The sequence below is a fragment of the Pimephales promelas genome, chromosome 3, assembly GCF_988280905.1.
Source record: "Pimephales promelas chromosome 3, fPimPro1.hap1.1, whole genome shotgun sequence".
NCBI classification, from domain to species: Eukaryota; Metazoa; Chordata; class Actinopteri; order Cypriniformes; family Leuciscidae; genus Pimephales; species Pimephales promelas.
The window spans coordinates 5,183,906-5,205,402 of record NC_142771.1 but is presented as its reverse complement, the minus strand read 5'-3'; the positions used below and the strand labels follow the sequence as shown (position 1 = coordinate 5,205,402).

Here is a 21,497-nt window from a genome sequence, read left to right as displayed (position 1 = left end):
GTCACAGTGCCACTAAGTTGTGTTGCTTTTCAATATCAATATACAGCTACCGCTTTAGTAGCATAAATTTCAGCTGTGCACACGTACCCGATTAAAGTTGTTGACACTTTAGTCATTAAATTAAATTTTTTTTTTAACTTGTTAAGTACAAGCGCAAACCATTTCCAATGCAAATAACAACTTCCACATCTGTTAAACTGTACTTAATACTTGTGTTTTTCTAGCTTGTTTTCACGTGACGTCACTCCACTGCGTTGCCATGGCGCGAAGCGCAGATGGATAAAGATTTTGCTGTGGTTATGGATGCTGTTCCCTCTGGTCTAAAAATGCTTCTTAAAAATACCTGCCCTTTGCTTTCTCCTCTCTCATTGGATCCTGCTGATACTGAAGTTGGCCGTATCTGTTTTTCTCTTTCCTATGTTAAAAACAATAGGCCTAATCGTTGTGTACGGGCTTTGTTTCAAAGGGATATTTTCTCCAGACCTGCTGTTACATCATTTTGGAATGGTTATGCTGATAATCTGATATGGAATAAAATCTGTGAACTTCCTTATAAATATTTAGTCACAAACAAAATCAAAGAAATTCCCCTTAAACTAATTTATAAATATTACCCAAGTAATCATTATCTTGTGACCAGATTTAATTGTGATATTGATACATTTTGTGGTCTATGATGAAACATTTTATCATTTATTTTGGAGTTGTCCTCATTCAGTTTGTTTTTGGTCTGATTTCTGCTCCTTTATTAAGGCTCACATCATGCCCAGCTTTCAACTCTGCTTCAAAAATGTGTTATTTGGATTTTTCCTTTATGACCAATCTTATCGTAGGGAATACTACCTAATTAATCTTCTTCTGTTAGCTAAATTTAGTATCCATAAATTTAAATTTGGAGGAAACAAGCCTTTGTTTTTAATTTTAAGAGCAGAAATTCAACAATACCTAAAAACAATACTGGGTTTGAAAAATAAGAAAGTGTGCATCTGTGTGTAACCATTTTCACATTTTTGTTTAACTTAAGTTTGTCACTGCTTTGTTTGTCTTTTCATGTTTTCTTTTTTTAGTTTATTCAATGTACCCCTGACTGTAATTGTAATTCTTGAAATTCAATACAAAAATTTTTTAAAAAGCGCAGATGGAGGGCAAGAAGTGATTTCTATTTAGGAATCACTATAACACACTCAAAATGCCTATGTTTTGCGTCGTTTATGGTTGCTCAAATCGATCAAACCATGAGGAGTTTTTATCGTGCCAAAAGTTGTTGTTCATAAGGGGGAAAATACAAGAAATTGACAGAAAAACAGGAAAAATGCCTTGCAAACCTACGTCTGCGGTCGGGAGGAGCCGAATGGGAAAACGCCTGTGTGTGTGTGTGTGTGTGCAGTGATCACTTCGTCAAATGTGAGTTAATACATTATTTATGTGGCTTATAACTACATTATTCAGGTGTTTAAATACACTTATGTGGCTGTTTGTGTAACGTAGCAGTTTCCGAACTTTGTAAAGTCAAAGTATGTCTGTAAGACGAGTTAGTTGCTGATATTTAGAGCCTCGATGGCAGGCAAATCTCTCAATTCAGTTGAAAATTGGTCCTCTTCATAACGTAAGGATCACGTCCAATGTTTCGATTACTGTTTATATATTTCTCTTGTAATAGCGTCTAAAGTAGTACAGTACGGATTTTCCTCCATCTCCATTACATTCTTCACTCCTTGCCCTCCAGCATCTGCATTCCGCGCGTCAACACAATCACGTGACTGCAAACCACCTGTTGGCACGATACGTACAGGAGCTCAGGCAGCACCCAATAAACGGAGATGGTGCTCGATGCAGAGCCAAATGGGAGGAGCTAGAGCTCAAGCTCCCCCTTTTCTGGAGCTCCAGCTCCACCTCGCTAAATTTAGTGGGCGGGGCTTCGCTGCAGCTTCCAATGGGAAGAGCTAGAGCTCCAGCTCCTCCCATTTGGCTCTGCATCGAGGACCACTTGAATAAACGACACCGGGCATTCGTAAACCACGCCTCATATACGAAAAAATGAACATGTAGTTCCCAGACCCAAGTCTCAACGAGAATTGGGTCTGGCGTTAGCCAGGCTAGATAAAGACCAGAATGGAGGAAAAACCCTTGGGAGAAACCAGACTCAGTCTTAGATGAAGAAACTGAAGAGTGAAGAAACTGAGACTTACAGAGATATAAGTGCAATTATATATATATATAAAAAGAAAACAACTGTAAAATGAACATTTTTACAGTGCATGTAAACTAAAGTGACTTGGGGGTATTTCTGTTTTCTTTTTTCTGTTATTTTGCTTTCAATGCTCAATGTTAATGTTATTATTGCAAGAACAGTTTTTTGATCACTTTTAGAGAACCTTTAGAGAATGTTAGCCAAAGTCAGCAGGTCGTCTCTGATGGCTGGGATGGGAGAAAACAACATGTGATGATTTTGAATTCTCTCACAAATGTTTTGCTTCCCAGAATTGCGTTCACTCGCATAAACTGTTGAGCTCTTTGCGTTTGTTTCTAGAAAACGCAAATGTTTTTTACAGGGAAGACAAAACAGTGAAAACAATTTGTCCTCTCATACCTTTTCCTTCACTCTTTTTTATTAGAGCCACTCCCCTAAAACGTCAGCTCCAAAAACGGAAAAGAAGGGTTTATTAGCTCTGCTCACGACATAAAATAATATAAGTTGGCCCTATTCCGCTATATCTTACACCCAGGCACCGCACCGCAGATTGTACTATAATGCAGAATTAATTCTTGTGACTTTTATTTTCGCTTGTTTCCTGTTTCCGGGTAATCGCAGCGCTCGCGCCGGAGGGATTCGCCATTATCAGCGCGAGTGACGCAGATAAATCTGAACCATGGCCTCCTCAAGCCCCACAACAGACTCAGCAGGTAACTTTCTGCCTTTAAGAACGGATTTAGACTAAATCTCGAAATGAATGCGTTAACTCTCATAGAAGAAGAAGAAGAATGCGTTAACTACGGACAGATATATGTGCGTTTTCTTCAGTCTTTGTTCTGTTCTACTTTCGATTTCAGCGAGAAAGCTGTTAACCCCCATTTCAGAAAAGGGCCTATTAGCTTTCCTTTATCTGTACTTACACATCGTGTTGTCTGTTATTTCATTAATTTAATTTATGTTAATAGAGGATTCCTGTAAAGCAATCGCAAACATTGAAAAATGAAGTATGGCTGAAATGGCAACAAAATACGAGCAGCCTTGAATCTGGACTTTTGACTATTTTACAATGCCAAATAGTGTTAAAAGACTTGAAGTGGTGTTTTTGAGTTTGCAAAACTATTGGTGAATGTTTATTGCTGCAAAGAGATGTTGATCACATGACAACTGTTAACTTATCAGATGTCTTGATTAATTAATTGCTTGCCTTCCAGTCTTCGTATTCAATCAAAAAAGATGCCTCAGCCTCTATTTTGAATATTTTAATTAGTAAAATAAATGAAATGAATAAAAATGTTTTCTCTTTTTTTGTAGGTAGAAGGGGCAGCTTTGATCTCAATCAACCGAATAGTGAGTATAAACGTTCACAAATGTTTTTGACTTAAGTCACAATCAGTCCATTTTAGTTTATTGATGTCGTCTCTCTCTCTCTCTCTCTCTGATTCTGTGTCACTCTTGTTCAGTGTGTTTGAGACTGGTGTTGGTGGGAATGACTGGAGCAGGGAAAAGTTCTTCTGGAAACACAATCCTGGGCAGAAAAGCCTTCAGAGCCGCCAGTAAAGGTTCATCCGTGACTAAAGAGTGTGGGAAACAGTCTGAAGAAGTGGCTGGAAGAGAAATCGCAGTGGTTGATACACCCGGTATGTTTGACACAGATATTTCAGAGGAGGAGCTTCTGAAACAAGAGATCAGTAAGTGTATAAACATGACGGCACCTGGACCTCACGCCATCATCCTGGTCATTAAACTCGATTCATTCACTGAAGAAGAGAGACTTTCAGTGGAGAAGATCAGAGCCGTGTTCGGAGAAGAAGCAGATAAACACACACTCATCCTCTTCACACACGGGGATCAACTGACCGGCACTATTAAAGAATTCATTGAAGACAGTGATGATCTCAGAGAAATCCTGAGTCGCTGTGGAGGAAGATATCACGTGTTCAACAATAAAGAGATGGAGGACCGTGATCAGGTCATGGAGCTCTTGGAGAAGATAGACGACATGATCTCTGATTATGGAGGAGGATTTTACACCAATGACTCTTACCGGGAAGTTGATCTCATGCTGAAAACTAAAGAAGAGGAGCTGAAGAAGATGTACGAGAAGAAACTACAGGAGAAAGAGAGGGAACTGGAGTCCAGATTTGCTGAAGAAAAGAGGAAACTACAGGAGAGAAAAGAGGCACCAACAGCATCTGAACAAGAAAAAGAAAGGAAGATCCAAGAGCTGGAACAACTGAATCAGAGGATCAAGAGTAAAATGATTGAGCACAAGCGTGATTATGAAGCGAAGATCAGAGAGGCCAGACTGGAGGCAGAACTCTCTCATATTAATGAGAGACAAATGATGGAGATCTTCACCAAGTTACAAAGCCTCCATCTTTAATAATTTCGGTGTATTTGATGAACACTATAATTTTCTTTTTCAAGATGTTGATTGTGCTCAGACATACAGTTCTAGATGTAACTCTAAAAATAAGACATTTTTCTTTGTGCACTAAATAGAAAGTGCCAATAATGTGCCTTGCACGTAAGTGAACGTTGTTGGAATGACTGTTCCCTGCTGGTGGTGATGATCTGCCTAACTCAACCAGAGCGGCTGACTCCACAAGAGAAAGAGAGGGAACTGGAGTCCAGATTCGCTGAAGAAAAGAGGAAACTACAGGAGAGAATAGAGACACCAACAGCATCTGAGCAGGAGAAAGAAAAGAAGATCAAAGAGCTGGAACGACTAAATCAGAGTAAAAAGATTGAGTTCAAGCGTTATTATGAAGCAAAGCTCAGCGGGACCAGACAGGAGGCAGAACACACCTATGTTAATCAGAATATAATAACTGAGATCTTCACACAGTTTCTCAACATCAAATTATGTTAATATGCACAGTGCACAATAATGTCAATATTACTTGTAAATAAGCTTGTTGTAAATCTCATGAAAATAAATTTGCCATTTTATTTTATTATTAAGCAGGGTGGCCGCGGGTACTTAAAAAGCATTAAATCAATTTTCCTAAAAATAAGGCCTTAAAAAGTATTAATTTGTCTTAAATTCAGATTGGATAGGTCTTAAATATGTTAGTCATGTCACCGCAAAGATGCAGACAAAGGCAATCGTTCTGCCAGGTTACTAACGTTAACGTAACCTGTGTGTAGAGACCATAGACTGTAAAGTATTTTGTAGTATTATTTTATACGGAAATCAATTATTTATAATTCTTATGATGAGAATAAAGTTAGGGTTAATTAAAATTAAGGAAAATAAATATATTGATCTGAAATATAGCAAATTAATTTTAATTTATTAATTAAAAGGTACAATGACCAAACATATCTGTCTTTTTTAAATTTTTTTATTAGTTTAATTAACAACCTAATTATATGAAACTATTATTAGTTCACTATAAATAAACTGGTTCTATGCCTTTATTAGTAAATTAAATCTAAGCCTTTATTAATATACTTTATTATTTTTATTATTCTATATTTCATTGTTTATTTAGCTTACATGTATATTAGTTACATTAGTTGTTGCTGTTCACGGTCGGGGACTATTTTTTTCCTAGCACAAGTTGCACTTATACATTTTTTTTTTTTACTTTTTTACTTTAATATTTGTATTGTGTTGTAATACAAACCGTTTTATAAAAGCTATAGTTGAGGCAAGTGCAGTAGCGCGAGACTTCATCCGTTACTTATTCATGATACATCACTGCCTCTCGTACCTTATTGTTTACATTAATCACAACTGATCCATATTTTGTAGTTGACAAATATTGCTGGTTATTTTTAAATAAAAAACTTTTCTATTTTGTAGAAAGTTGTCTTTACAATAAAGATTTATTACAGTCTTCCGGAAATGGAAATGTGCAAAATGTTTTTTTTTTCTCGTTTTTTTTATTGAACAATAAGAACAGAACAAAAACATAATATACATCTACAATGGCATTGATAAATACAGGTAAATGAGTATTAAGCAAGGCACATATCACTTAAGGTAAAAATAAGTACATTAAAAAATAAATAAATAAAAAAGTGTACAAAGGGGTCTCTTTATTCTTCTTTTAAAAGCTCAAGGTCTTTTATAATAATTCCAAAAATGTGCAAAATGTAAGCTAGGTTAGCGGTGGGTGCGTCAGACACACAGAGATGAAAAAGGTATGTATGGACTTATCTAACTCTGGGGGAAATGGTGAAAAAGCAAAGTCCCAAAAAGTCGGCGTGTTCCTTTAAACTGTAACGCTCTTATGGAAATATGATAATTGTAACAATGGCCTTTTGTATTCTATGTGACCCAATTACCTTTTGTGATGACAAATCTGATGAACATCTGTGATGTTAAGCTTTAGCAGCTCTTGTAAACAGCGGGTGTTGATTGCCATTGTTGAACCGGGAAACAGCCGCGCAGTAATAATTGGAACCACAAAATTATTATGCAAGTAACAAATTAGTGTTCTTGATTTCCTTTTCATGATCAAAATAAATAAGTTGATTGAGACAGATGGGTGTTAAAAGGGAGGGAAGAATATCTGACACTTAATACCAGTTGTGGGAGAAATGCAAAAACAGTTTGTTTTCCAGCCCCCAATAAAACCTTAAAGGAAGAAGAAGTGACTTTTGCTGAAAAGAGGATTATAGGAAGTTTCTCTATTACAAAAAAAAAAAAACCCTAATACATTTCACTATAACTTATCAGTTGATTGTTTACATTAATAATTGCAAACTTTTTTAGGTATTGCACGTTTTCTGAAATGTTGTTTAAATATGGAAATGATGCATTATCTAATTGAATATGTGCTAATTTGCATACATTTCTTGAACAAAAATCTGAACATTGGATGAAAACAGGTTCAAAATTATTGTTTCATTTTTTATATTAGAGTCAAATGTTTTTACAGAGGGGATTTTGGATATCTCTTTTATCACCACGAATCAGAAAATCCTGTCAACAGCCAAAAATAAATACATTTTCACCATTTATTTATCAACAAACCCACTATAAAAAAAATCTTAAGACTATAGATTAGAATAAAACTGTAAAGTCTTGTATATTGTTATTGAAGTGGAGATTTCTGGAGAATTTTTCTTTGTTTCCTGCTCACTGCTCCACACTCCAGTCCTGCAGGTGGCGGTGATGCTCCTCTGAGAACCGCCATTACAAAGCAAAAGAAGGATAAGCTTCCATTTTGCATGTGCCTTTCTTTTACTGTCTATGCTTTTACTGGCAGTTTCTCCATACCAAGTACGCAAACTTCGGACGGAGTAAGATTTAGCCTTATCTAGATTATTCCAAATGTTGAGAGTATTAAGTGAGGCATCATCCCTTGTAATGTGCATAGGTATTAAACAGTATCTTTGACAGGAATATTGTAAAACGTTGCTGGAGTGAAGTTATGAATTGGTAATAATTCACATTTATTCAGATTTAACTTTAAACCAGATGCCCTAGATAAAAAATTCAATAGTTTTGAGAATTTTTGGAATTTGGTTCCTGACTTTCATAAAAATTGTTGTCATCAGCCAATTGGCTAATGACTGTTTCCCAAACGCTGTCAATTTTATGTCAATTGAAAATCTTGAAGATGTATGAGGCAATATAACTGAACTATTAGTGTCCTTGTAAATGAATTAAAAAAATAATAATACAATTTTCTCCTAAACCAAATAACTCAAAAGCTTTAAACAAAATCTAAAAATAAAATAAAACCTTCATCTTCAATCAAATCATTGTAATCCAATAAATCGAGCACCAGTCATTATTGTGAGAAAACCTGATTGTGTCTCTGATAATCTGTGAAATTCCAGTTTTCAATCTTAAATTAATATGTTGTTAATATTAATATTAATATATGTTAATATTAATATTACGTTTGCATAAATATGAGTAAAAATGTTATAGTCATTATTAAGCAGGGTCTAAGATTGTCTATTAATTTAGGATTTTCCCCGGTTTGGGGATGAGAGTAGGCTAATAATCCCTTGTTTTCATAGTAGTTGGAAGAATGATTCAGCTATTTCCTTTATGTGAAAAACAAGATTGTTAATATACTCCCAAAAATGCCTATAAAAGTTACTCATTAGTCCATCTGAACCGGATGATTTGTCTAATAATAAACATTTCATGGCTTTTTCCACTTCAACCATAATATACATACATTTTATCTATTTTGGGACTCCAATCTTTCATAAGATCAAAGAAAGCATCAGAATCTGTGTGTGAATAAGTTTACTGTAGAAATGGTAAATTTCCCAGGATCTGCGCATACTTGGTTATTAATTAGCAAAGACTTAATACCATTACAGTCTTGTCTCCTTTTCTCCAATCTGCAAAAGTACGCAGAGCTCCTTTCGCCCTCCTCGATCCACTTCGCCCTTGATCTTGTAGGCTATACGCTCCCACCATAGATGTTGTCCAGTGAAGATTGAAGAAGAATAAGTTTTTGTTTGTCCTCATTTAAAGGTCTAATACAAATACTGTTTATTTGTTTAATAATCTCCAGTTCTTTTTTTCCCTATGGCTGCTTATTAGATACAGAGATTTGACGCACTTTATATTTTAAATATTCCATTTTTCTCTATAAGTGGCCAAATCTGAATCTTCAGTCATATTATTAATTGTAGCTACAATTTCTTGACAAAAGCTTTCACTGTATAAAAGATTTAGAATTTGAATTACATTTCCAGTAGCCTTTTGTCCTTTGATAAGTGTTTGCAGGTTTAAGAATAAGATTAACCATACAGTGGTCAGTTAAAGCTGCAGCAGAAACTACAGAGCTTGACTCCAGACAACAGAGAAATCTAATCTAGATTTCCGGTTTAAACCAAGTGAAGACTTGGCTACAAGTGTTATTAGTCCGCCATTCATGTCATGATCCTGGTTCTCTACTACTCCTTCTCTGTCTCCCTCTTGTGGTTACACACACACACACACACACACACACACACACACTCAATGACTTTTCCCTCCCTTTTTAAGTTTACATAGTGAATACTGTAAACTGAGAAATCACTAATCTAATGTAACAACATATCTTTTTAACAACAGTGTGATCATGAAAAATATTTAGGTTAGGACTGATTCTATAATATAAAGCCCGAGATATAAATCTCAATATTTCAGAGTGAGAGGTAAGGGATACGCTTTTGTCCAAAGCTCTGTCTAATCCAGAGTATCCGTCTGTTATCGTTGATATAGCACACATGCCCTCTGCTCTCCATCTTCAGCCATGCAGACGAGTCTGTCTGTCGGCTTGGCAAGTCTTTCTTGAAGTGAATCCCCATATCTTTGCAAATCTTTGAGTTTTTAGACAACTTCCTAAAATGCCTAAAAACTGCCTAAATGGTATAGAAGCTACAATGAGAAATAAGGCAAACAATTCAAACATAATTAAGCTCTCTAATAGGCTACAACGTTAAAGTTAAATAGCCTAAATATATAAAGTTATGAAACTTCACTTTGCCCTCAGCCAAAATGATTTTTTGCCATGGAACAAACATTATAGTTTAATGAGACCAAAGATAGACTTTGTTGTGGAAATCTTAATCATTAGTGAAGATTACTAGGTAGTCTGAGCCATGTGTTTCCATTGAACCTCTTCCATGAGTAAAATATAGATGTATACGTGGTTGTGTGTGACGTTTCAGGGTTTCAGGAACATATGGGACAGGACCTCTGACCTTAGGGATGGCCAGTTTTGGCCAGTTTATTTCAGTTTGAGTTTGTGTCTTTAAGTAGCGACTAACAGCTGTAAGGGCCTTATCTGGGTGGGTGAAAAGTACAGCGGGTGAAGAGGAACCTTGAAAAGACTATAAGAGCTGTCTCATGTCTCCCTGAAGGCGTCTCACTTACTCCACAGTGTAACTGCTGTGTTGGCGACTGGACCTATTCTTGCAAGAATAAAAACTTCTCTTTCTTTATTAATTTGACTCTGAGTGTCTCTTACGCAGTGATGATGTTTGACAGGATTTTTGCCACAACAGGAACAAAAAAAGAATTAGTTGCTAACTGAAGTCTTCTTTTGTGAACTGAATGATTCATTATATATTATTTACGCTGTACTTCCACGTGTTTGAAAAGATGGTTATTAAATGCAAAATCAGATCAGATTGTGTCCTCAAACAGTATGGCATGCAAGATGTACTACTTTATCTTTACTATTTATTCATTAAAAAGAGTCTTATGTAAATAAATCCTCTCTGAATATATGAATATAAAATACTTTAGTCCTTTCATATTCAACAGGCACCTATTTGCATTATACCTCAACAGTTAAATGCCGTAAAGTCAGGAGTCAAGAGCCCAACTCAAGGTAACACTGATCACCACAATTGTGACATCAAATATATATATATATATATATATATATATATATATATATTTTACAATATTACATCTAAACTTCTGTTAATTCTCAATAAGAAATTTAGTATGAAAGAAATAAAGTCAAACTGGATTTTAATAAGTGAATTTGCAGAGATCTTGAGAGATCTGTTTGTGTTTAATATTCTAACAAGCTTTGCGTAGTTCTACGTGAAATCTGGAGGCCAACAGAGAAGGAAATAACTAGTTGAATAACGTTGTTATTTATTTATTAATTTTTAAAAAAAAACTACTACATGTAACAACATGAGGGTGAGCAATTAGGCTACTGACACTTACATTTTAGGGTGAACTAACACTTAAGTTAAATTGCAAAAGAAAAAAAGTATAATTACTTTTGTCAAGACATGTTTAATAATGTTTTTAGAACGTTTAAATGGCATAACTTTGAGAAAATGTTCTACAAAGTTACTGGAATTTTTTTTTTTTGTATAACTTTAAGAGAACCTTTAGAGAATGTTAGCCAAAGTTGAGAACATCTCTGTTAGCTGGGATGGGAGAAGAAAAAAAAACGTGATGATTTTGCATTCTCTCACAAATGTTTGGATTTCCTCCAAGAAACTTGTGCACTCCTCGCAAAACTTTTTAGCTCTTTGTGTTCGTGTCTTGGCGAAACGGAAAGTTTTTCACAGGGAACATTTGCAAGAGAACGCAAAAGCCTTAAGGGCTCTGTAAAATTCAAATCAATTGTGAGAGAACGCAAAAATGTTTCCTCCCGTCTCATTGTTTTTTGTCCCTTCATGGGCTCCGTAGTTCCACTCCCCTAAACGCCAGGACCAAAAATGGAAAAAGAAGGATATATTAGCTCTCGACATAAAATCATATAAGTTGTCACTACTCCTCTATATCTTACACCCAGGCTCCTTAGATTGAACTATATAGCAGAATTAATTCTTGACTTTATTTTCGCTTGTTTCCTGTTTCCGGGTAATCGCAGCGCTCGCGGAGAGATTCGCCATTATCAGCGCGAGTGACGCAGATAAATAAATCTGAACCATGGCCTCCTCAAGCCCCACAACAGACACAGCAGGTAACTTTCTGCCTTTATTAACAAATTTAGACTAAAGCTGATCGAAATTAATGCGTTAACAGATATGTGCGTATTTTCTCCAGTCTTCGGTCTGTTTTACTTTCGATTTCAGCGAGGCTGTTTACATTTAAAAAACGAGCCTGAATTTATTAGCTTTTCTTCATCGTTACTTACACTTCGTGTTGTCAGTTATTTAATATAATTTATGTTAACAGAGGATTCCTGTAAAGCAATTGCAAACATTTAATAATGACGTATGGTTGAAATGACAACAAAACGTGCTGTGAATTCCAATGAAACAAGCAGCCTTGAATCTGAACTGTTCACTACTTTATATTGTCGAATAGTATAAAAAGAAGTGGTGTTTTTGAGTTTGGAAATGTATTGTTGAATGTTTAATGCTGTAAAGAGATGTTGATCACATGACATATGTTAACTAATCAGATGTCTTAATGACTTAATCTTTGTATTACATAAAAAATGCCTCACAGCCTCTATTTTGATTATTTCAATTAGCAAAATAAAGGACGTGTATGAAATCGTTTTTTCTCTTTTTTTTGTAGGTAGAAGGGGCAGCTTTATTTATGACCAACCTAATAGTGAGTATAAACGTTCACAAATGTTTTTGAATCAATTCACAATCAATCCATTTTAGTTTATTGATGTTTATTGATGTCTTCTCTCTCTTTCTCTGATTCTGTGTCACTCTTGTTCAGTGTGTTTGAGACTGGTGTTGGTGGGAATGACTGGAGCAGGTAAAAGCTCTTCTGGAAACACAATCCTGGGCAGAGAAGCCTTCAGAGCTGCCAAAAGTGGTTCATCTGTGACTAAAGAGTGTGGGAAACAGACTGAAGCAGTGGCTGGAAGAGAAATCACAGTGGTCGATACTCCTGGTATGTTTGACACTGATATTTCAGAGGAGGATCTCCTGAAACAGAAGATCAGTAAGTGTATAAACATGACGGCACCTGGACCTCACGCCATCATCCTGGTCATTAAACTGGAGACATTCACTAAAGAAGAGAGAAACTCAGTGGAGAAGATCAGAGCCATATTTGGAGAAGAAGCAGATAAACACACACTCATCCTCTTCACACACGGGGATCAACTCACAGACGGCACTATTGATGAATTCATTGAAGCCAGTGATGATCTGAAAGAAGTCCTGAGTTGCTGTGGAGGAAGATATCATGTGTTCAACAATAAAGACATGGAGGACCGTAATCAGGTTGTGGAGTTCCTGCAGAAAGTGGACGACATGATCTCTGCTAATGGAGGAAGATTTTACACCAGTGACTCTTACCGGGAAGTTGATCTCATGCTGAAAAATAAAGAGGAGGAACTGAAGAAGATGTACGAGAAGAAACTACAGGAGAAAGAGATGGAACTTGAATCCAGATATAGTGAAGAAAATAGGAAACTAAAGGAGAGAATTGAGGCATTAACAGCATCTGAGCAGGAGAGAGAAAAGATCAGAGAGCTGGAACGACTGAATCAGAGTAAAAAGATTGAGTTCAAGCGATTTTATAAAGCAAAGCTCAGCGGGACCAGACAGGAGGCAGAAAAGACTTGTGTTAGTCAGAATATAATAAAGATCTTCAAGAAGTTTCTCAATATCAAACGTTAATATGCATAGTGCACAATAATCTCAATATTACTTGTAAATAGGCTTGTTGTAAATCTCATGAAATTTGCCATTTTGTCCGATTGAATTATGCCAGAAAGTTCAATTTAGTCAAAGAGATATAAGAAATGTGAATCACTATTTTTAAGTTTTATAATTGATTATTTCATATCTTAACCTATATTATAAAACTGTTAGTTCCAATCCTTGATTCTGATTGGTCAATGGCTTTATTCACGATAACACACGGCTATGATCGCGTCACCCAATGGCTCTATATATCACTGCGCAACACTGCCGTTCCTATGCTGTGTTTATTTGAGCTTTCCTGCATATCACACATTGGAGCGTTACTGCTGTTCACGGTCAGGGACTATTTTTCATCTAGTGGAAGGAAGGCTTTTAGTGATTTTACTTCATGAAAGTTGCACTAATTCATATATTTTTTTTACTTTAATATTTGTATTGTGTGGTAACCGTTTTATAAAAGCAGTAAGGCACTCGAGGCAAGTGCTGTAGTGTGAATAAGTTCTATATATGTAGCATAGGGTTCTTTACTCAACTCCAAAGGACCTTTTACGCAAAAATTTTTAATTTAAAATCCCATTTTAATCATGCTGATTTTTGGAGGATAAAAACCGAAATGGCACTCTTCGTGTGATATTGATTAATTAAATTTTTTAACCCCCATATCTTGAATTTTGTGATCATTCATGCATTGCATTTTAGGGGCTCCAAATACATAGCGCTTTAGAACCTTTTAAAGGTTCTATATAGAACCTTTTCTTCTAAGAGTGTAACAGCGCCCTTCAGCTGTTACTTATTCACCATACAGCACAGCCTCGAATGCCTTACAGCTTACATATATCACAACTGATCCATATTTTGTAGTTGACATTTCCTGGTCAATGAATATTGCTGTTAATTTTTTTTTTTTAATAAAATGTTTCTCTTTAGTAGAAAGTTGTCTTTACAATAAAGATTTTATTACAGTCTTCCGGAAATGGAAATGTGCAAAATGCAACTGTAGCACTCTCGTTATGTGGCCCAGTCTCCTTTGTTTAATGGAGTATATAAACAGACGTTTTAATATTGGTATTAAATGCATTTTCTGAGAATTTATGATGTTGAAGAATGATCATGATATGTAGGCGTGGGCACGATTGCATTGCACTTGAACTGGAGCACATGCTGTCAATGATCTAGCACCCCCTCAGCACCTGCGTTAAAAATTATCTGGCGCCGCCCCTGAGCGACAGTGAATTCACCTGCGGCAAGTCACCAAATCTTCTAAAATAGAGTTATTTTTACCTCTTCTATAGACATCATCAGTGTATATTTTACCAACTCTAACGTTAAATGTTTTTTTTAGTTGTTTTTTTTTTGTACTTAGGTGCATATGCGTTGTCGATTTCGGTGGGGATAGTGGGTCCCCACCATATTTTCGTCATTAGTCATTTGGCTACCCACCACTTTTTGAAACAGTGAGGTACGGATGTACACTGTAAAAAAATCCCCTAATTTTTACAGAATAATGCTGGCAACTGAACAATTCTGTAAAAAATACATCAAAACCGTAATCCCCTTTACAGTAATAAACCGTATTTCGTTTACTGATATCTGTTGAGATAATAATTTTATGACAATTTGATTTTTCTGTTTTGTACTATTGTAATACACTGATAAACATCAATCACCACAGCAGTGATTTAAGGTAAATGAGCAATCACAGCTCATCACAAGTTGTCTTCTGTTAAAAGATACTTATGGAAAGAAGCTGCACAGTGTCATTCACACAAACATTAAACATCATCATGGTAACACACGTGAAATTTAAAAATGCAATAAACATTCATTTAACAACATTAAATGTAACATAAAACCCTAATTTACATAAACTGATTAGAAAAAAACAAGAAAATTATGAGGAAACAGTTATTTCAACAAAAATGCATAAAATGTAAAGTGTGACGCAGGGAATTGTGGGAATGCCGATTTACGTTTTTTCATTGTAAATTTTACAAGGAGTTCTTTTTCACTCTCAAAAACTGTTTATAATTTAACGGTATTTTACTGTAAAAAATATATATCACAGTTATTTACCGTATATAGTACAGAAACTTTCTGTTAACCAATTAACAGTTTTGCACTGTAGCATTTTTATGGTCTTTTACCGTTAAAATTACGATTATTTTTTACAGTGTACCTAATACAAATAAAACATCCCCAGGCTCATGAGCTCCTTTGTTTGATTCCTGCTGATAAGTCCTCAGTGTTTTTCAGTTCTCTTTTCTGTTAGTGTGTATTTCTCTTGTTTGCTGTTTATTTGTTAAAGAGGATGTTCTAGCGTTCTCATTTCGTCTTCGTGAGCTTATTCTTCATGAAATGTTAATTTGGTTTCCCATTATGAATAAACTTGGCTAAGTCTCGCTGAACAATGGGTGAACAAAGTTGCAAAGCTTCCTGCCTGCACTTGTAGAGAATTGAAACTGGATAAAGCATGTCGCATTTTAAACGTTAGACAGATCATTTCGAAACTCTTACCGGTAAGTTGGCGAATTTGTAAAACTAGAGCTAACGTTAACATTTTAGTTAGCTAGGTCAGTTAAATGTTTTTTTTTTCTTCCTAGTTTTGTATAATGCAGCATATCATTTAAATTATTTACTAATGCTTGTAGGTGCCATATGACAAATGTGATGAACATCTGTGATGTTAAGCTGTAGCAGCTCTTAAACAGCGGGTGTAGAGCATTGCTATTGTTGAACCGGGAAACAGCCGTGCAGTAATAATTGGAACCACAAAATTATTATGCAAGTAACAAAGTAGTGTTATTGATTTCCTTTTCATGATCAAAATAAATTAGTTGATTGAGAGGGATGGGTGTTAAAAGGGAGGGAAGAATATCTGACACTCAATACCAGTTGTGGCAGAAATGCACAAACGCTTTGTTTTCCTCTTAGAAGGTATTCCTGGGGAATCTACAAACATTTAAAGTGAATAGTCCTAAAACCCCAATTCGCTATAATTAATAATTGCAATTTTTTGTATCGCAAGTTTTCTGAAATTTTGTTTAATATGCAAATTAGGCATTATCGAATTAAGTATGTGCTAATTTGCATACATTACTTGAACAAGTATCTGAAAAAAAACGATACTATATATTAGAGTCAAATGTTTTTACAGAGGGGATTTGGGATATCTCTATTTATTAACACAAATCATAAAATACTGTCAACAGCAAAAAATAAACTTTCACATTTTGTTTTTAATTAAAATGTATAAAACCAGGAAAATTATACACACACACACACACACACACACACACACACACACACACACACACACACACACACACACACACACACACACACACACACACACACACACACACACACACACACACACACACACACACACACACACATATATACTTCTGTGTATATATATATATATAAAGATATATTATGTAAAGATTATATAAAGAAAATATTTTTTTACAGTGCGTTTGTTGAGATATATATATCAATCAACAAACGCACTGTAAAAAAAAATCTTTTCTTTATAATCTTTATATTCTTTATATGTTTCCTGCACTGCTCCACACTCCGGTCCTGCAGGTGGCGGTGATGCTCCTCTGAGTTGGTTGCGAACCGCCATTACAAAACAAACGAAGGAGAAGCTTCCATTTTGCGCTTGCCTTCCTTTTCGTCTTTTTGGTGCTTGCAAAGCTAGGCCATGAGCCATTTCGCAGAAAGCGTAATCGAGATGTTATGAAGTTTTCTATGTAAGGTAAGTTTAAAGTTACGTTACCCCCTTAACTTTTATTTTAAGGTGTGTATGTTATGGGGAAAGTCATGACTAAGTCGTAAGCTTAGCTAAGTCATAAGTCATGGCTTATGATAGATTGTTAAGCTCTTGGTTGTTTATTAATGATCGACAACCATTGTGACACTGCATTTTATTTTCTTATTCTCATAAAGTTCGAGCTGTCTTTACTACGTTCACATTTACGCAATTTCTCTGCGTAAAAATCTGAATATAGGCCTCTTTATTCTATAGGCCTAACTTACTCTATATAGGCGAATTCCTTCTAAGATATTCGAGGAAGACTTTAGGAGGTGGTGTCAAGTCTTTTTATTAATTGTGTTTGGCGTATTTTTATTTAATTTACTAAATAAATACATTTTTGGGATATGGGCTAAGTACTACTAGCTAGGGCTGGGCGAAAGCTGGTGTCGTCAGAACACCGGAATAACCGTGTTCCTGCGAGTGACGGTCCGTGCGCAGTGAGTCAGCTTCACAGGCTTCACACAAATCCTTTATTTCAAAATATTTATTGCTATATCCAGTGTCTCACTGTGTCATATTCATGTGGTTTTCAGTGTGCTGAATGTAAAATTAGCGTTACCTAGTCATGAGCTAAAGTAAAAAAGTATTAAAAAAATATTACTGAGTGTCCTGTTACAGTGTTTACTTCATTTTTATTCTCATATTCATATATTTTTAAACAATTACTTTATTTTGTGAAAAAAAAAAAACTGTAATGGGATTGCAGATTCAAGAAGTTGCCATCTTCTGATTCTAAGTTAAGGGCCTCAAGAATGTATATTTCAAAGATTTTTAAATATAAGTTTATTAAATGTGTCTGATGATTTAATTAAATATTGATTTAAATTATGTTTATAATGCAGTTGGTATGTAGATTCACTACAATTACATTTATTCATTTAGCAGACGCTTTTATCCAAAGCGACTTACAAATGAGAACAATAGAAGCAGAAAAACTAACAGTAGGACAACAATACGTAAGTGCTACATACCCTCTCGGTTAAATTTAAGTTTTGTAGATCAAGAATTGTTTTGGAATCAGATCATGATGTGCCTAAGATTTCCATCCCTACTACACAATGATTTATTGCTTTTTTTTGTTGAATACAAAAGATAACAGGCTTAAAAAATAAATGGAACATTAAATCGCAATATTGGTTTTAAAAAAATTGCAATTTCGAATCGAAGACTCAAGAATCGAAATCGAATCAAATTGTGAAATTCCTAACAATACCCAGCCCTAAATTAGACTATTTTCTAAAATTGTTCAGCCCAACGCTCCAGTTCACAGAGGCCGAGATGGCAGAAAGTGAATCTTGTTTGTCTTCATTATTTTACAAAAGCACAAGGTTTTGTTGTTATTGTGAGTTTACAGAAACTAACTAACACAATCATGCGTGTTCATTTTTGTCTTGCAGCACTTTTTAGCTTTAGGTTGAAAATGGCTGAAGGGATGCCAGGTTTGAATTTGGTGTTGCTGGGAAGAACAGGAGCTGGGAAGAGTGCATCAGGAAACACAATACTGGGACGAGAAGCTTTCATATCAAAGAGAATCTCCAGATCTGTCACTCGAGATGTTTCTGTTGAATATGGGACGGTTGATGGGTTTCCAGTCACTGTTTATGACACACCAGGATTATTCAACACACACATGAGTGATGAAGAGATTCAGCAGATGATAAATGAAAATGTTCTTCAGAGATGTGAATCAGGTCTCTGTGTGTTTCTGCTGGTCAACAAAGCTGACAGATTCACTGAAAAGGAGAGAAAAACTGTGGAGAAGATTGAGGAGCTGTTAGGAGAAGAGCGCTTGAAGAAAACCTGGATTCTCTTCACCAGAGGAGACGAACTGGAGGAAGAAAACACAACTATAAAAGAGTTCATTGATGACACTGAAGCACTGAAGAACCTTGTTCGGAAATATGATCAGAGATATCATGTGTTCAACAACAAGAAGAGACACACTGAACAAGCTAGAATGCTGCTTATGAAAATACTTAAGTCTTACATTGACACACAGGGTGAGTCTTTAATACCAGTCTTTACTAAATATACTGGACACTTTTTAATCAATATTCTTTGAGTTTAAAATGGTATTATTTTTTTTTTGTTTTCTTTATCATGTAATAGAAGAAGGTGCAGAGATCCTGAAGCAGAATCCACCGACGAGAGAAATACCAAAGGATTTTGATCTCTCATCCAGACGGATTGTTCTTCTGGGTAAAAGTGGAGTTGGGAAGAGTGCAGCTGGAAACACAATACTGGGACAGAAAGTGTTTAAATCTGTGATGAGAACGAGTTCAGTAACCAGTGAATGTTCAGACGCTCACGCCACTGTTTCAGGCAGATCTGTGTCTGTAGTTGATACTCCTGGATTCTTTGACACAACGATGAAGCCTGAAGAGTTAACGAGAGAGATAGCGAGAAGTGTTTATATATCCAGTCCTGGACCGCACGCTTTCCTCATTGTGTTTCCTCTGAATATGAGATTCACTGAACATGAGCAGCTGATTCCTCAGCAGATTGAGATGATGTTTGGAGAAGAAGTGTTAAAATACTCCATCATTCTCTTCACTCATGGAGATCAGCTAGATGGAGAGACCGTAGAGGAACTCATTCAGGAAAACAGTAGATTAAGAGATCTAGTTGAGCAGTGTGGAGGCAGATTTCACGTCTTCAACAATAAAGATGAGAATAACAGAGATCAGGTGAATGATCTACAGAAGAAGATTGACACAATGATAGAGCAGAATGGAGGAGGACACTACAGTAATCAGATGTATGAAGATGCTCAGAGATGCAGACGAGAGGAAGAAGAGAGGAGACAGAGAGAGGAAGAGAGGAGACCGAGAGGGGAAGAGAGGAGACGGATAGAGGAAAAGCTGAGACGGAGAGAGGAAGAGAGGAGACGGAGAGAGGAAGAGCTGAGACGGAGAGAGGAAGAGAGGAGACGGAGAGAGGAAGAGAGGAGATGGAGAGAGGAAGAGAGGAGATGGAGAGAGGAAGAGCTGAGATGGAGAGAGGAAGAGAGGAGATGGAGAGATGAAGAGCTGAGACAGCTTGTAAAAGACAGCTGTGTCTGTAGTTGATACTCCTGTATTTTTTGGCACTTCCATGGAAACCCGAAGATTTACTGACAGATATTTTCACTGGTCATGCTCTTCTCATTGTGAAGTGAGACAGAAGAGAAAACTATAGCAGTTCTGCATCGTTCATCTGTTAGTGGAGCTGATGAGACAGAAAACAACAAGAGGACTAAACTGAGACCAGTGAGAGTGAGAAAGCACACAGGAGAGAAGAATATAAACCATGATGAACGAGAGAGAGGAATCAGAGAAATTGAAGATAGAAGTGTCTACACGTTTAATGAAACGGCTGATATCAGTTCATCACTGCTGTTCTCCAGCCGGAGGACTCAAGATAAAACACCAATACAGCAAAACATCTGCAGCTGAGATACGGCACAGACAGGTACAGAAATGTAGATTGTTTATATTAAACTGATTAATACTATTTTTACATGTGTTGCATAACATCAGTTATTGAATGATCATTGACTGTCACTGTTCACACAGCAGAACCTGCACATCTCTATCAGTACTGTAGCTGCTTTTACACGGACCCTTATAATCGGACTGACGGCTAAATCGGACTAAAAAACCTTCATGTAAACACCTTAATCGATCCGAGTGAGCTCGATCAGATTAGAATTTCGATCGGATTGAAAGGGGTGGTTTACTCCTTTAGTAATCCGAGCGAGAGAATATGTAAACACTTGATCGGATTGGAAACCGAAACTAAAAGGACTGCGCATGTGCAATGACGTTGAAATAGCGTAATGACGTATGACGCACGGAGCGAGCTGTTCTTCCTGTTGAATAAAGTGTCGTATAAATGAGTGTTTCGTTATTAAAAACATCTCATTTCACTCAGTGTGTGTGAAGAGGAGCAGGACAACGTCCCGCCAGTGCTTGTTTTACATTCTCATCCACACACGACTTTTGGCCGCGGGGTTTTACTGCGAGAGACGGATAAATATTAAGTCTGTTGTTTAAAACAAATACAGAACCAATAGTTGAGAATAGTTATGCGCGAACAGTGGCATATTCGTGCAGTGTGCGCATGTCAAAATATCAATTCTGATTTCAATCTTGTGACATATAAACACGCACATCAAACTTCATTTGTACTTCATGTAAACACCTTGATTGGATTCATCAATCGTATTGATTTCATTCCGATTGTGTCCATGTAAACGCACTTCAGCTCATCTAAACACTGTGTGTGTCAGCTGCATGAGGTGGAGGAAGATGATGATGATGACGAGGATGATGAGGTGAGCTCTCACTACCTGACGTTCTGCTATTGTTATTAACAGCGCTTCGTTCTTCAAGGACTCACTTAGAATTAAATGTCCAGATAATTTACTCTCCCCACATCATCCAA

At 36.2% G+C, this 21,497-nt stretch overlaps 2 protein-coding genes across 2 annotated transcripts; both read left to right on the top strand.

The window, feature by feature from the left end:
• Nucleotides 1-2,621: 2,621 nt before the first annotated feature.
• Nucleotides 2,622-6,048, top strand: LOC148981905 (GTPase IMAP family member 9-like). Its single transcript, XM_089129210.1, has 3 exons — nucleotides 2,622-2,904; nucleotides 3,506-3,541; nucleotides 3,655-6,048. The coding sequence occupies exons 1-3, from the start codon at nucleotides 2,871-2,873 to the stop codon at nucleotides 4,575-4,577; spliced, it is 993 nt and encodes a 330-aa protein (XP_088985336.1). The 5' UTR covers nucleotides 2,622-2,870; the 3' UTR covers nucleotides 4,578-6,048.
• A 5,265-nt stretch (nucleotides 6,049-11,313) lies between these two features.
• Nucleotides 11,314-21,168, top strand: LOC120486751 (GTPase IMAP family member 8-like). Its single transcript, XM_089127717.1, has 6 exons — nucleotides 11,314-11,598; nucleotides 12,162-12,197; nucleotides 12,315-13,220; nucleotides 18,470-19,072; nucleotides 19,182-20,522; nucleotides 20,627-21,168. Exons 1-5 carry the CDS (start codon nucleotides 11,565-11,567, stop codon nucleotides 20,138-20,140), a joined length of 2,538 nt encoding a protein of 845 aa, XP_088983843.1. The 5' UTR covers nucleotides 11,314-11,564; the 3' UTR covers nucleotides 20,141-20,522; nucleotides 20,627-21,168.
• The last annotated feature ends 329 nt before the right edge of the window (nucleotides 21,169-21,497 follow it).